At 60.6% G+C, this 15,905-nt stretch overlaps 1 protein-coding gene across 1 annotated transcript in view; it reads right to left on the bottom strand.

Moving 5' to 3' along the window:
* Positions 1-14,878, bottom strand: part of SMG5 (SMG5 nonsense mediated mRNA decay factor) — a 20,184-nt gene extending 5,306 nt beyond the window's left edge. The window contains exons 1-15 of the mRNA XM_077764169.1: positions 14,785-14,878; positions 14,150-14,273; positions 13,636-13,792; positions 11,667-11,756; positions 10,657-10,746; positions 9,934-10,012; positions 7,738-7,863; positions 7,600-7,668; positions 7,260-7,468; positions 6,529-6,666; positions 5,799-6,383; positions 4,234-4,409; positions 3,275-3,350; positions 2,551-2,726; positions 1,397-1,555 (exon numbers count right to left, since the gene is read on the bottom strand). Coding sequence (XP_077620295.1) covers positions 1,397-1,555; positions 2,551-2,726; positions 3,275-3,350; positions 4,234-4,409; positions 5,799-6,383; positions 6,529-6,666; positions 7,260-7,468; positions 7,600-7,668; positions 7,738-7,863; positions 9,934-10,012; positions 10,657-10,746; positions 11,667-11,756; positions 13,636-13,792; positions 14,150-14,248 — 2,229 coding nt within the window. The 5' untranslated portion in view covers positions 14,249-14,273; positions 14,785-14,878. The remainder of the gene's footprint in view (positions 1-1,396; positions 1,556-2,550; positions 2,727-3,274; positions 3,351-4,233; positions 4,410-5,798; positions 6,384-6,528; positions 6,667-7,259; positions 7,469-7,599; positions 7,669-7,737; positions 7,864-9,933; positions 10,013-10,656; positions 10,747-11,666; positions 11,757-13,635; positions 13,793-14,149; positions 14,274-14,784) is intronic.
* Between the last annotated feature and the right edge of the window lie 1,027 nt (positions 14,879-15,905).

The raw sequence follows: 15,905 nt of genomic DNA on the forward strand, positions 1-15,905 counted from the left end.
CTCCCAGGGCCAGGCAGCTCGCAGAGGTGGGCTTCCGCATTCCTCGGGGAGACAGGCCCGTGCCCCGGGCGGGTGCCGGTGCCCCTGAGCAGAGTGCGTGGCTTCCAATCCCACGCCCGGCTCTGCCTCCTCGTCCCAGACGGGGGAGCGCAAGCACGGGCCTCGCAGAGCAGCGCCAAGGCCTGCACGAGCGGTCCCGGGCGAAGCAGGCTTCACACACGGAGAGCTCTCACCACGTGTGGGCGAGAAGGACGCGGGGAGGACCCTGGTGCCAAGGGAGCCGCCCCTGGGCGCGCATCCGCAGCGGAGGCAGGGGTTCCGAGCCATGCGAGCGGGGCTTTCAGGAACGCCCTGTCCCCTGGGGGCGGTCTTCGGGAGCTTTGGACTAAAGGAAATGCCTACAAAAACTTTTTTAAAGCTGTGTAATTTCCCCATAATTATTTTTATAGTTATGTGTTTTTCTCTATAGAACAGCAATAAAAGCCTCAACACAAAAGGTTTGTTTTTAACAAAATGTGCTTGCTTTTAACGCAGCAAACAAGGGAGTTTCTGGGGAATCTGTGCCCCTTCCCAGCCAAGCAGAATGTCCTCAGGAAGGGGGTGCTCAGAGGCGTGGGGAGGCCCGGGGCCAGGGAAAGGAAGGGCACCGGGGAGGGGACTGGCTTGGGACAAACAGGAGCCCCCAGGCCTGCCCAGACACGTGAGCCGTGGTTCAGCGCCAGGCCCCACCCCCACCCAGCTCGGGGAGAGCCACACACTGGGCACCGCAGGGCCCTGCTCATGGCTTGCCGAGTACCAGCCTCATAAAAGAAAGGACGGCCTTGTTCACTGCTGTGCCCCCCGCGCCCACAGGATGGACTAGGAAGGGACATGTGGCACAAAGCAGTCCGTATCTGGGGACTGAACGGAGAAGAGGCTGTGGCCCTGGCCTACGCTGTGGGGCTGCTGGTGGGAGGGACCCTGCACGGGTCAGGTAGCTAGATCCCGCACCCCGCGGCCCTCACCCCCTGAAGAGGAAGAAAGATCAGGAGCGCTTGCTGGGCGCACGCACCCCGCGGGGGGTGGGGTGCGGGAGGTGCCCGGCCATCCCACCCACAACACAGCCCCAGGAGATCAGCGCTGCCAGCACCTCATAACGGGGAGGGAAAAGGGCTTTGAGAGGTCAGGGAACCGGCTCAGCTCAGTGGACGCGGCCCTCGACCCCCAGGTGGCCCGGACACAGGCACCTCTCAACCCACCCCCCTCCGCCCCCAGCTGCCCGTGCCCTCCCTGCACCCCAACTCCCTTCAGCACCCTCTTTCACAAGGGGCCTCGGTCTGTCCGGGCCCCTTGGCCTGGCTTCTCAGGGAGCCCGGGGGCGAGCAGAGCGGGCGGGCAGGGAGGCGGGCGGACTCACCATGCGGATCTGGGCCTGGGCCTGCGGCAGCACGCCCGCCTGCTCGGACTGCGCGATGCTGAGGAAGATGCCGGCCTCCGCGCTGAACTGCAGGACGCTGCCCTGCAGGCGGGCGACGAAGTGGCCGAAGCTGCGGATGCAGCAGATGCGCACGACCGCCTGAGGGGACACGGTGGGGGAGGGGTGTGGGGCGGAGCAAGGCCCTCAGCACCCCCACCCCCCACGGGCCCCTTCCACCCAGCCTCCCAGCCAACAGCGGCTCCTGGGAAAGGCCTGTGGTCTGGGGGGTGGGGGTGAGTGCCGCGGCCCAGAGCCTCTGGAGGCAGACCAGCGACTCCCTCGGGAAGACAGGAGGCAGGGGCGCCGTGCTGGGGGCAGGAGGACCTAGGTGCTGATGCCACCTCCCTCCTCCGGGCCTTGTGTGTGACACGAAGCACTGGGCTACGTCAACGTCTCCAATCTAGGTTTTGGTGGGCAGAACAACTGTTTCCCAGCAGACAAAACCTTCTCCAGAAGCCTAAGCCACAGAAGACTAGAGCCAGGCTTCTCTGGCTGAAGACAAGCCACCAAGAGGCTCCCTCGTGTGTGTACAGGGGAGGGGCTGGGAGGCCTGCTCGCCTGGCTTTCCCCAGCTGCCCCTGTGGTGACTCAGATTCAAGGGGGACCGGCCTGGGGCACCTAGGTGGCTCAGCTACTTAAGCGCCTGACTTCGGCTCAGGTCATATCATAGTTGGTGAGTTTGAGCCCCGCGTCGGGCTCTGTGCTGACAGCTCCAAGCCTGGAGTCTGTTTCGGATCCTGTGTCTCCCTCTCTCTCTGCCCTTTCCTGGCTTGTACACACATGCGCTCTATTTAATGTTAACTAAACAAACACACAAAACCATCAGTGGCCCTCCTTCCAGGCCACCCAGCGCCCTCCCCGCTCTCTCCAACAGGGGGACACAGTGGAGGGGGGGGCCTGTCCTATGCAACGCGCCCATGGACCAGCATCCTGCCCAGAAGGAAAGCGAGCTCCGTGCCTTCCAGAAGGAAGCCCGCCCAGCCCAGCCCACCCAGCCCAGCCCGAGGCCGCTCTCCCTGCCTGGACAGGAGGGCCACGTGCTTTGCTGCCAGATGTAACAACAGAGCACGTGGTGTGAGAAACGCCAGCCTCACCTCCTCTAAGGCGCTGAGCAGGGGCCGATCAGTGTCAAAGTTAAAGCGTCTGTGGGCAGCCCGCAGGGGAGGCAGGTTACGAAGGGCCGTGTCCTCTGGGAGCAGCAGACTAGAGGGCAGGTCAGGCAGGTCACCACCTTCGAGAAGGTCCTGGACCTCGGGACACAGGGCCAGGCCTGGAGGACAGAGGACACGTGAGACCACCCGCCCTCCGGGAGCCCCGGAGGAAGGACACAGCCCTTCCTCCCCTTGAGAACGCATAGGCTTGTCTGCACGGCCCGGGAAGACTAGAGCTGGGGGGCAGGGGGAGCGATGGACTCAGATGGGGAAGGCTCCCGACAGCAGGGTGAAAGCAAGGTGGGCACATCTCTCGAATGAGGCCAGAGGTGGGGAAGGTGGGCACAAGCAGCTGGAAGGCAGCGGGGCAGGATGAGCCCTGGAGGCGGAGGCTGACTCAGGGACAGGCACGGGCACCGGCGACCAGGGCTGGCTTCCAGCCCCCTCCTCCCAATGCCTTCCCCAGGGGGCACGGCCGGCAGGGCAGTGTCGGGGGAAACTGGACACAGCGACACCGCGATGGCCGCTGTGTGTCAGGGTGGCTGGGCAGGGAGGCCCAGGAACCTTCTTACCCCCAGGCTGGGTTACCCGGCAGGGGGATGGGCTCTGTGGGGCCACTGAGGAGGGAGGGGTGAGAGGAAGGGGGTGGTGCCAGCGCCTCACTCACCGGCCTCCTGGAGCTCGCCGGAGCCAGGCAACAGGTTCAGCAACACGGACAGGCGATTCCACAGACTCTGAGAGCTCTGGGGGGAGCGGGGGAGGCGGGGGGCCTTCAGTTCAGCGGGGCAGGTTCGAGGGCAGAGGGGCCCCCGGGGGTCTGGGGCGATGGCGGGGGCGGGGGCTCATGGAAGACGCAGAAAACAGGGAGCCAATGTCACGAGGAATCAGCAAAACCCGGTCACCAGCTGCAGCTTTGGTCGGGGGGGGGAAGGCACGGGACTGCAGCCAGGGCCCTCTGGGTCTCAAGTGCTGGGGAGGCTCCTCCCCGTCCCCCACCCCACGTGCCCATTCTGGAGCCCCTGTCCCTGCCGTCGCCACACCTGCCACGCTGACTATGGCTGCTGAGTAACCAGCTGCCGGCAGAGGAACACACGCCCAAGGGCGCGCCTGGTGCTGACCCACGGGCCCCAGGCACTAAGGGGGCACTGGTGTGATAAAGCAGCTCGGACCAAGGCTGCAGGGCCATCGAGGCTCCAGCCAGACTGGACCTGAGAGGGCACCGCCACCCCATGGGCCTCCAGGGCGCCAGCCTCACCCCTGACTCCACCGTGTCCCCACCCCAACACCTCCACCCCTGGATCCCATCTCCGTGGCCCCCTCAGCGCACTGTCCCCACTCTGGACTCTGGGATGGGGATCAGAGACAGGTCCTCACACGCGTGCACGCATTCATCAAGCCTGTTCCCGACAGGCACGACGCCCAGCGCTGTGGACACGCAGGGGGAGAGAAGCAGCGAGGTCGTGTCTGGGCCCAGGCCACATGCGCTCGAGGCACAGGTCACGTCTAACCCTTTCTCCGTAAGAAGGATAAGGGCCCGGCACAAAGCAGGTGCCCGGCACTAACTCCTGTGGTGCTGGAACCTCGCGGGGGCCCCCGCCCCTTCCCCCTGAAGCCCCGGAGCCGCACCTGCGCACACACGACGATGAGCTCCGGGTTGGCCCGGAGCCAGTCCAGGAAGACCTTGACGGTGGGAAGCAGGCCTTCAGCCGCCAGCACCTGCAGCTTCTCCTGGACGCTGCGCTCGTGGCGACAGGAGCGCCCGCTGGACTCGCTGCCCTCCGACTCGGAGCCGTCCTCAGAGGCTGTGCGGGCACAGAGCAGGGGTGAGCTGCAGCCAGGGGACACGTGCACCCCGTGCACCCCGGACTCTTCAGGATAATTCTGACACGAAAGACGGGGAACTCACTACACACTCTGCCTCGTTTTCCTATGCCGCTAAGTGGCTGCAGGAGGAGGAGGCCTCCTGCAAGGAGGCCGGGGCCTTTTACAACCCACTTCTGGATTCAAGCAAACCTGCGAAGGGTCCGTGGGGAGTCACTCGGGCGGTATTCGTGACAGACCCGCTCTGTGCCAGGAGGCAGGGCCCCGGCGCTGGAGGGGGACGGCAGGAGGGAGACGAGGCACGAAGACCTGAACTACCCGGCCCCTGGCTGTCCAGCTGCCAGAGCCCGGAGCAGGCCCTTGGCCTCCACACGTCAGCCTCCTCACTTCTCAGGCCCGCTCCGAGTGCCACCTACCCCCGGCGCGGCGCTACGTTCTGAGCGCACAGCACACCAAGCCCAGGCGGCCCTGCCCTCAAGAGGCTCCCCACCAGGGGCGCCTGGGTGGCTTAGTCGGTTAAGCGTCCGACTTTCGCTTAGGTCATGATCTCGCGGTNACCCGAGTGCGAGGCCTGGAAGCTGCGGAGGGCGGAGGCCACAGGAGCCCGCGGGACAAAGTCTAGTAGCCTTGAAGGATCCCAGATCGAGCAACTTAAGGGGAAACCAGAGAACAGGTAAGACCTGGCCACGTGCCAGGCTCTAGGCAAGGGAGGAGAGCAGAGTTCAGACCAAGGGAGCACCGAGCAGAGGCCTGGGGGCGAGAGACAGCACTCAACAGGGCGGACAACTCCTGCCTCGGACAATTCAACAGGACAGCGCCAGGGGCGCCTGGGGCCAGCCGGGTAAGCGCCCCACTTCAGCTCAGGTCATGATCTCAGGGTCCGGGGGTTCGAGCCCCGCGTCAGGTTCCGTGCTGACAGCTCAGAGCCTGGCGCTGCTTCAGATTCTGTGTCTCCCTCTCTCTGCCCCTCCCCTGCGAGCACGCACTCTCTCTCGAAAAAAATAAATTTAAACAAGAGAACCCCGACAGCAGCCCAACACAGCGCCCGGCGGACAGCAGGCTCCGCAAATGCTTGCTGTTGCCAACTGGGTGACCCTGTGCAGGGAAGACCCCAGGAGAGGGGTCACTGGAGCCAGCAGCCCTGGCGGGACGTGGGCTGACACCAGGGGGCAGCCCCATACCCGCAGGGCTGGGAGTGAGTGGGAGGAGGGAAAGACCAGGAAACGGGGNGCACTCTGGGAACACGCCCTGGGACTGCACCACAGTCAGACGACAAAGGTGAGGCAGCGAGGGTGGGGACGGGGGCGTTTATGGCGAAGGTGGCGGGGAGGTGTGGACCAGAGCAGGATGATGGCGAGAGGCCCAAATACCTGGCTCCAAGGGCCGGTCTGCATCCCCATTGACACAGGGCCTCTGGGTGGCCGCAGCATGGGGCTCGGCAGGGGGCTGGAGGAGCAGGTTGCTGAAGGTGGGGGCCAGTCGGAAGCAGCGCTTGCTCTGGAACATCTGGGTGGACATGGCCTGTAGATTGCTGGCAATGCTAGCCTCACTGGGGCCCAGCGGGCCGTTGAGAGACTCGGGAGCCTCCGACCTGGGCCGAGGGGGCTCCAGGGCTGGGGACCGGGTCCCTTCCTCATCCTCAATATCTTCCAGGTCTGATCGGGACTCTTGGCTGTTCATTTCTGAGTCTGTCTCTGCATCAAAGGCCGTCCCCCCACCTTCCAGGCTCTTGTCCGAGCCACTGTCCGAGCCCTCACTGGCTGGGGCCGACTCACGGCTCGAGTCCGACTCAAAGCCTTCACTCAGGTCACTGTCATCCCCAGCTCTGGGCGGGTGGCGGCGGCGGCGCAGGCAGGAGAGGCGGGAGAACTTCCGGCTCTTTCTGACCTCACCGGCTTGAGGTGCTGCAGGAGGGGGCTCAGGGCCTGGCGCCTCTTCCTTCTCCAAGTTCTCATCTATGCACAGAGAACAGTCAGATGGGGCCTAGGGACACAGCGGGGCCCGGAAGTCCGAGGCGCTCTTCGATACCCCCTCCCCAGCACGCCTGATCCCCGTCCTTGATCCCGAGCCCAAGGCGCCCGTCCCCAGCCACTCCCGCACCTGTGCCATCACTCTGGAACGCCGGCACGGGGTTCTCGCCCTCCTCCAGCTCGGCCTGTAGCCGTATGTTGACGTGATTGACGAGGTGGGAGAAGAGGGCCAGGGTGAAGGCGATGGCCGCGCTGTACTGCTTGGAGCCTAAAGCCAGGGGGGCCAGGGGTCAGGGCCCGGGGCTCTGAGGGGCAGGCGCCCACGGCGTCAAGTCCATCTCCCGTTCTCAACTGTTCCAAGGACCCAACTACTCCACAAAGCCTCCTCTAAGGAAAACCGATTCCTCAGGTCTCCGCATCTAAGATGTGCCAGCTCGCTCTGTGCCTCCCCGGGCACGCACACCCTCTTGGGCCACACCGTCCTCCCTGGCTCCGAGGCCCTCACACTGGCTCCTCCTCGCAGCCCGAGCCCCTGCACACCCGGCCCTGCCAGGAAGGTCTGCAGAACTAACTGCCCCCAACAGCAAGGCCTAAACCCGGTCTGCACCCTCAGCTCAGCACCCTGCCCTCTGTCCGCCTGGGTCGTGGCCGAGACGGCATCTGTGGGAGGGGGAGGGGTGGAGGTATGCGGTTGCCCACGTTCATTCACCAGAGCAACTTCAGGGTAGGCTTCCTTGTCCCTCACGCTCCCGCGGCCAAGCAGTGACGCAGGCAGGGACGGCAAGGCTCGTGGGAGGAAGTTTATGAATAAGGAGCCGCAGAAAGGGCGCGAGGACCCCGGGTGCGGGGGGAGTTAGTCACCTGCTCTCTTCAGGCTGTGCACACCCATGAGACAGATGATGACCATCTGGAAGATGAGAAGGTCCGGAAGGAAAGCGTAGCCACCCTCGTAGTCGTCCTCGGCCTCGCTGGCCAGGCTGAGGCCGGGAGAGGAGGGCAGGTAGAAGAGGCACAGGTTGAAGTCCTCCAGGACCGACTGGCAGAGCGAGGTCAGCTCCGCGTCCACCGGGCTGCAGAAGGGCAGGAGTGCCAAGGAGGTCAGAGATGCGGCGCGGGGCAGGCACGGAGAGCTGGGGACACGGGGGGACCTGGGAGAGAGCCGGTCCACCGGGGTCTCACGCGCACGGCCCCCTCCACTCACCTGCTCCGGGGCTGCAGGAGGCTTTGCAAGTACATAAAGTTCACCAGCAACCTCTTAATGTCTTTACATCTGCAAGGAGAGGAGCCCCGGGTAAATGGCTGCCGCTGCGGGCCCCTCCGCCCCGCAGGCCCTACTCACCGCTTCTTGCTGGGAGAGAGCTTCCGAGTCTCACACTTCCTCAGCTGGTGGTACATTTTGGCCGCCTTGTCATACAGCCGCTTGAGGTTCCCATAGGCCCCCTCAAAGGACACGTCCGACTGGATGCTGCAGGAGACGGCGGTAAGCCACTGAGGCTTGGCGGGGGGCGGGGCGTGGAGCTCTGCTGGGGCTTTAGGGAGCAACGCTTCGAGCAAGTACAAGCTGCCCCCAGCCTCCCTTGCCATGAACATGCTCAGGGTGAAGGCCATCTTGCCAGATAAAATACACAGACAACAGTTCCAGATCAATCAGCGTAAAATTAATGGCTTCGTCTCCTCTATATCTGGAAGTGAAATAATTAATCCTACTCTGTCACAAACTTAACTTCGACGCTGTCCCTCAACAGCCTTCGTCTTTTTTAAAGTACAGAGCACTTAACAGCAGGCAGCAGCCGACAAGCGGCGAGCACGTACAAGAGTATTTACGTGCACAGCCTCACTGTCCTCTCAACACTCGTTTAACACGAGTGTGTACCGAGTGCTTCCCTACGTGTCAGGCACTGCACCCGATGCTGTACATACGCACGAGAAGATGGAGCCTGAAAGAACAAGAATGCGGCCAAGGCCACACGGCTACCTCATGGCGGAGCGGAGTCTTGAGCCCGAGCCCGTCTCACTAGAGTCTACACCCCCAACGGTACGCTGTTCTGTTCCTAATGTCTTTTCTGGGGGAAAAACCTTTTCATCATCAACAGTAAGGTACAGAGAAGAATAAACACGTGCTTGTGAACATGCCGTAGCCACAAGTTCTCTGACCCTTCTTCCAGCCACATGGGGGTTTCCTGTCTGCTTCCCTTTAATAGGGGGCTGAGGGAAGAGGACTATGCAGTGCAGCTGCTCTGACCCACAGAACACTGTGGAAGGGACCACTTCCAGGCCCAGGCCCTGGCCCTAAGGCACTGACAGATTCTGCTTCCAAATCTCTTGGGTCGTTCTTCACTGTTGGGAGCCCTGAGCTACCACGTAACAAACCCATCCCTCCTCAAGGAAGAGAGAGCACACGGAGTGAGGTTTCAGACATATCAGCCCCGAGGTCAGCCGAACACCAGGGACGGATCCTAGACAAGGCCACCAGGGGAAGGAGCTGCCCAGCTGAGCCCTTACCCAACTGCCCAACTCAGGAACAAGGAGATTAAGTGCTTCAGCACAGCAGGGCAGGACCTCAGCCGGCACTGCCCAAACCTGGGTGTGCTGCGCTCTCTTTGGAAGGGACTCATCCTAAATCAGGCCCGTGAGCGTGACGAGGGACCAAGGACAAGGGGGCGTTCCCTGGAAGGCATGTGAGGAATGGAAGGCTACAAACCTGGTGACTGTATTTAAGAATGAATACAGTGGCGGGGGTGGGGGTGCTGATCCAGGAAAGGAGACAGGCCCCTCAAGAGCAAATACTTTGTTGACAGCAGGGAAGAGCTTTCCTGGACCAGGTGAAGCAAGGATCGTGGCACATGCAAGTATAAGGCAGAATCTGACTTTATACTTGAGGATTTGCTCAGTAAACTTATGAAGACCAGCTCATCCCCTCTGCCTTGGAGCCTGGTTTATATCCGCCTGCCCTGCATGTGACTGGCTGCTCAAGTGGAAGGTGGCCCTGGCTGGGCGGCAGCAGGTGAGTGCCAGCCAGTTTAGCCCTGATGACAGCCTGGTCAGCGGCACCCCGTGGACCCCGCCCCACTGGGCTATGCTGACTCAGCAGACTGCGCGCCTGAGCCGGGGCCCCGAGTCCACGTTCCTTATTCTGAGAGTGGAGTGTCAGCACCAGGGAGGCAGTGAGCCGCCCTAACCCTCACCCACGGCCACCAGGTCACCTCGAGACACTGGAGCTCTACAGTTCTGCAGCTCTTGTCATCTGCTACCTTGATGACATTTTACTGACTGGATCAAATTTATTTCCTTCCAGAAAGCAGTTCTCTATTTCGCATAAGACGGTGGGCAGCGACTCTGGCCATCCCAGGTCCCACAAATCTGCGTGACCTTGTGAAAAGCAGCAGGGCTGCATCAGGGTGCCCCTGACAGGAGGGACCCCTCAACCTGAGCTTCCCCTCGTTCAGCCAGGAGGCAGAAAAGGGAAGAGAGAAGGCAGAGCAGGAGCGGTGTGGGCGGGAAAGCTGGGCCAAGGAAAGGGCTGGCAGCCACTCACCAGCGCAGGTAGCAATACATGGCTTCCACATTGTAGTACTTGCTGCCTGCGAGCGTGCCCAGCTGGTTGAAGGGCATTCCTGGAGAGAGAGAGAGAAGTCACGCAATCTGCGGGCACAATACTTACCCAAGGCTGCCAGGACCCGGCAAGCCCCGGAGAACTCAGGGGGAGAACAAGGGGTCCCGGTGATCAGCAGCAGAGCCCTCCATGCCTCCGGGCCACCACTGACGGCAGACTCCCTTCCCATCAGTTCCGGCCCCCCAGCCTGCCCTGCGGGGGACCTCAGCACCCGGGTGGCATCCCCTCGCCCGGAGCTGTGGCTCTGCTGGGGTTGATGGAACGTCACAGAGCCCTGGCCTCTAACCCGGCTCGGCTGCTCACCTCAGAGCTCTCCTACCTACAGCTAATCCTCACCTCTCCCTCTAATGGAGTCTTATCTCTTCTCTGTGCCTCCTGTGGGAAGAACAGCTGAAGCAGAGTTTCTTCTTTCTACAGAGACCTCAGGGACAGAGAAGGGACAGCCACCTTCTCTTCCTTCCCCTGCTGCCTCCCTCCTTACAGTGAGCGCGAATCATGAGGAGGACACTGTGTAACTGAGCTGAAGTGCGGCGGAACAGAGGACGGGGGACCGAGGGAAGCTGGCGCGGCCTGCCTGCACCTCAACTTGGTCTTCCCCTTGGAAAATGCGGCTGGGGGGGAGGGTCGGGGGGGGGTGCCACTTACCAATCTGGGGGGCTACTGACAGGGCCTGGTAGTAAAATCTCTCAGCCAGCAGCTCGGTGTCTACGCCAGCTAATTCATTCTGATACCGTGCTGCAGGAGAGAGGAGGAAGAAAACTCCGTGACGCCGTGGCTCAGAAAAACGTCCCCTCATCTGGGGGTCCACTCTGTGAGGCTGTGCTGAGAGCCTGGTAGGAAGACATCTGAGCTGGGGGCCCGGCTGCTGGGGCCTCTGACACAATCTGAACTGTGCGTGACTACGGGCAAGCTGTTCAGCTCTTTCTTCCTCACTGGTAGCTTCCAAATGTGTTTACAGCAGGTTCTTGATCACCTGTCCCCAAGGAAGGCGACCCACAGCAGGTGTAACTGCTTGGAAAGACCTCTGGTACTTGGTTCCAGAATGCCACTGGACGTCCCTGTCCAGTCATGCCCAGGCCTTACGAAGCACACCTGGTCTGCCTAAGCAGTGGGCTCGCCCTGTGCACACTGTGTCTCAGGGGTCTCGGGGGGAGGGGAGGAGGCTGGGGCCAAGGAGACAGGGAGCCTCCAGTAATTAAAGATAATCAACAGCCACCCACCAACGGCCTGATGAGGAGCCTTCGGCTGCCAGGACTAAGAGCCAGCGGCCATCAAGCAAGAGAGTACTGTTCTATTTGGAGGAGCGTCTGCTGGGCAGGTAAACCCTCCGTGAAGTCTGCCTTCAACTCCTCTGGGAGTCCATCAGGGGAAAAGAAGAGCCCAAAGGAAAAAAGCATCGAATTAAAACCTTCCTAACCCACTACTGAAACCAAGTTACCACTCGGACTTTCTCAAAGTTCGTCTTCTGTGTTCACGGCACCTCTCTGACTCGCGGAAGGGCAGCGGAAAGAAGGGAACATCGTACGACAGGAGGAAAGAGTCACAGCAGCCAAAGCGGCCCCGCTGCTCTCCCAGCGCGTGCAGGGTGGTTCCGACAAACGAAGCGGCTTTCCGCCTGTCCCGGAGCCCAGAACAGAAGAAGTTCAGGTTCTTACACAAATCCCCGAGGTACATGAGACATCGGTGGCACGCCATCTGTGCCCAATCCATCTCCTTCCCTGAGGCAGACACTGGCTTCTTGCATCCTGAGAAAGACAGACAGACTCAGAAGCCCATCCCCCTGCCTCCCACCCGAGGGGAAACGCCTTTCCCAGGTGGAGAAAGGACACCAAGAAGCCACCGCTAGTCTTGAAAATCCTGTGTTATGGGGCAGAGAAGACACTCATCCAGGACACAGGTGGAGACATTCACAGGAAAACCGCGAACCAGAGGAGACGGGCTAGGGTCCCTGACCTAGGACAGTTCCCTGGGGGAAGGCGACGTGAAAGGTCATCACAGGAAGGCCCCTAGAAAGGAGGAAGAGGTGAAGCTCCAGTGTCAGGAGAGTCTTGGGTACCGTGGGTGGAAAGGGTGACACGGAGCTGAAAGGCCTGGGTCTACAGACAGGAGACCTGCCCGGGACAGATGGCCCGAATGAGGCCACGGTAAGTGCTCCTGGCTTCCACCCGGAGGAGGAGGCCCACCAGACAGCCCGCCCGCAGAGGACAGGGGAGCCTGCCCTGCATGGGGACAGGCATGGCCACTGCCCCACGTGCCGGGCTCTCATCCCCCCTCCCCCACATGCCGGGCTCTCACCCCCCTCCCCCAGCAAGCGTGTAACCTCAGTTCGGAGAGCCTGAGCTCTTTAGCCAGTCTTCCCACCTGACAGAGACTTGTCCAAGCTCTATTTAGTGTCAAGTTCACCGACCTACCCCCCAGCAACCCCATGAGGCAGCCACTCTCGTCGCTCCCACCTGACGGTCAAGGAGACCCGTCACACAGCAGGTAAGCGGCAGAGCCAGGATTCAAAAGGCAGACTGGCTCCAGGGCCCACGCCCTCGTCCGCGCCACCTCGCAGCCAGTTTGCTCGGAAAGCCCTTCCGACTCTTCTCTACAGACACCTCTTGGCTGTCTGAACGTGAAAACCTCTATGAGGAGGAAAATGGGAGCTGGGGGGACTGACCCTTTGAGGTAAGGGTTCTTCACCTTCTTCTGGGCTATGGACCCCTCCAGCCTCTGGCACGAGGCCTGAGAGGGAAGGTCTCAGGTTACGTTGTTTTGTTTTTAGTTTTTTAAAGTGTATTTATTTTGTGAGAAAGAGGAAGCAAAGGGAGGAGTAGAGAGAAAGGAGAGAGGAGGGGGAGGGAGGGAGAGCGAGAGGGAGAGGGAAAATCCCACGCACTGTCAGCTCAGAGCCCTACACGGGACTCGAACCCATGAACTGTGAGATCACAACCTGAGCTGAAATCAAGAGTCAGATGCTTAACCAACCGAGCCACCCCGGTGCCTCTTGTTTTGTTTTTAATGTTTTGTAAAAGCAGAGTGCAGTGCAGTGCTTCTGACGGAGAATGTCACCGTGTGGTGGGGACACCCGCTGGGACCCTGAGTGCGCAACAGGGCGGGGGAAGGGCTGTGAGGAGCAAGAGGTTCCGGGGAGGAGGCGAGCGGGGGAGGAGGGCTAGACGGTGGCCAGACTGAAGAGAAGCAGAAAAAGCTCGGCCTCCGGCCCCTCGGGCAGGAACGCCTGTGAGCCCCGGACTTTCAATAGTTGCAAAAACCCTGGGAAACAACGTCTGACGCCGAGAGAGCAGTGCCAGGGGCGCCGGGCTGGCTCAGTCAGCAGAGCGTGCGGCCCTTGCTCTCGGGGTCCTGAGCTTGAGCCCCACACTGGGCGTGGTAGTTACTTACATAAGTAGAGCCAGCCCTGCTCTAGATCATTCCATCCCTCCCTCTGGCTACACCTCAGTCTGCAGGCCCAGAAAAAAAGAAACTCTTCTTTCCTCAACATCTTCACCCTACGCTGCGTGCTTGCTTGGATGAACCCAAACTCCACGAGCCACGTGCGGGCCTTGCTACAATCCTCCAGCCCGGCCAGGTCACAGGCTACGCCAACCCCGAACGCGGCGCCTCATGGGCGTCACTGACCTATGAGGGGGTCGGTGACGTGGGTCCAGTCGATGCAGCACTGCAGCTCCAGCTGGTAGTGGGACTGGATGTAGAGGAGCAGGTGCTGGTAGAAGCCGATCCCAGCAACCAGGTGTGTCCTGTAGGCACATTCCAAGGTGCTGCGGCTGTGGATGTGCTGGGCGTCGGGAAAGGGAGGGGCTGCTAAGCGACTCGCTCCAAGGACGCTCCCCTCCCAGCCCCGTTCCTGCACGGGGACAGTAACCCGTCTCCTCGGCTCTGAACTGCATCCACACCCCCTCTCACTCTCGAGCTCTCCCCCAGCCGCAGGCCCACCTCTCTGGCCGTCCCCCCCGGGATGAGGCTCCTTTCCTCCCCCAATCCAAACCACATCGGATGCCCTCCCTCCTCTCTGGCATCTCCTCCTTGGCTCCTCTTTCTCCAGCCGTGTCCTGGCCCACTTTCTAGCTGCTTCTGCCTTCCTAGCTTCCCTCTCTAGACACACTTCGTCTCAAGATCCAGGACCTCCCCTTACCTTTTTGTTAGTCTTGATGAGCTGAACGACTTCGTAGTACACCTTTCTCCACAGCAGCTCCTCAGCCTTCCTCCCGTAGTCCACCGGGTGCAGGAACATAAGCTTGACGCAGAGCTCACGCAGCCTGAGAGCACAGAGGGGCACAAGACACTGACCGCCCTGGGGCCCTGGGTGGAGCGAGGAGGCATTTGCCAATACCCGCCCGACAAATCCCTGCCTCCCAGGAGACGCCCAGGGTCCATCTGCGGGACCCAGACAATCAGCGGTCTACAGGGCAAGTGGGAGCCCCCAAAGGACAGAGGCAGGAGCAGGAAGAACACTAGTAGTCTTCTTCCCCGCACGCTTCTCTCCTTTTTTCCTGCCTTTTTACCCATCTTTCTTCCCTGTCACTAAGCAGCACGGCCAGCTGCGCCAACTCCCATGCCATCCATATGGCCCCAGTCTGTTAGACGCAGGAGCTTCAGAGAGAATGAGGGGTCCCCATGTCTCCTCTCAGGAAGGCCAGGGCTCACAGCCCATTATTGCAGCATGAGGTCAGGAGGTAAGAGAGGACAGGTGTCTAAATGCAGCAGTTTCGGGTGGAGAGGAGGGTAGGGGAACCGTCCGGATCTGTGGTTTTGCAGCCTCCAGCTTACTTGTTCCTCAGGCTAATGTTCTCTGGTTTGAACACTTCTTGATAAGCAGTTTTGTTGCAAAGGATGAGGTCAAGTCGATGCACAGCCTCCACCACAGCCCTGGAGGGAAACACAGGCACACGGTCCCTGAGCCGCGCGTGTGTGCACGCAGACGTGTGCGCACCCAGGCCGGGGCACTGACCCTTGAGAAGCTGCAGGTAGGGGCGGGGGGCAGGCTGCATGCAGAGCCGCACAAAGCAAGATGAACCCAGTCTCCACCCGGTGTAACGCCGCCCTGCTTCAGGGGACGTTTGGCAACCACAGACATTTCTCATGGACCCTCCTTGCGGCAGGGGTTTGAGGGCATGGGAGGAGTTGCTACTGGCATTCAGTGGGTGCTGCGACACCCAACAATACACAGGACAGTCGACCACAGTGACACCCAGCCCCAAATGTCAGCAGTGTCAAAGCAGAGAAACCCTGTGATATAAGAAGGTAGACTCTTTGTTGTTGTCGTTGTTGCTGTTTTTTAACATTTACTCATTTTTGAGAGGCTGGGGGGGGAGGGGGAGGAGCAGAGAGAGGGAGACATGGACTCTGAAGCACATTCCAGGCTGAGCTGTCAGCACAGAGCCCAACGCGGGGCTCAAACCCACGGACGGCGAGATCATGACCTGAGCTAAGTCGGGTGCTTAACTGACTGAGACACCCAGGCGCCCTAGAAGGTAGACTCTCTTAATGGAAAGAGCCTCCACTGAGATAGCCAGGAAATCTAGAGTTTGATCCCTGGCTTGTCTTTCTAACTCCGTGCCTTTGGGTAAATTATCTAACCTCTTTAAGCCTTAGTTGCCACATCCATAAAAAATGGAGATAATGGTAGCAGCCACCTCGGAGGACTGTCAGAATTCAATGAAAGAAGTGATGTACGACATTTTAAAATTTTTTAATTTTTATTTTTTTTAGTGATGTATGACACTGATATATGGTAGGCATTCAATAAATAATAGCGGAATGAATTAATTATCCGAGAATTTATTATCTCTGACATTAAGGAAATGCATTCCTAGCATAAAATTCTATTTTTGAAATACTGGGGTACGGGAAATGGCAGCGGGGTGGGGGGTGGGCACTGAGCTGTTTAG

Source organism: Crocuta crocuta, unplaced genomic scaffold (genome assembly GCF_008692635.1).
Source record: "Crocuta crocuta isolate KB4526 unplaced genomic scaffold, BGI_CrCroc_1.0 scaffold528, whole genome shotgun sequence".
NCBI classification, from domain to species: domain Eukaryota; kingdom Metazoa; phylum Chordata; class Mammalia; order Carnivora; family Hyaenidae; genus Crocuta; species Crocuta crocuta.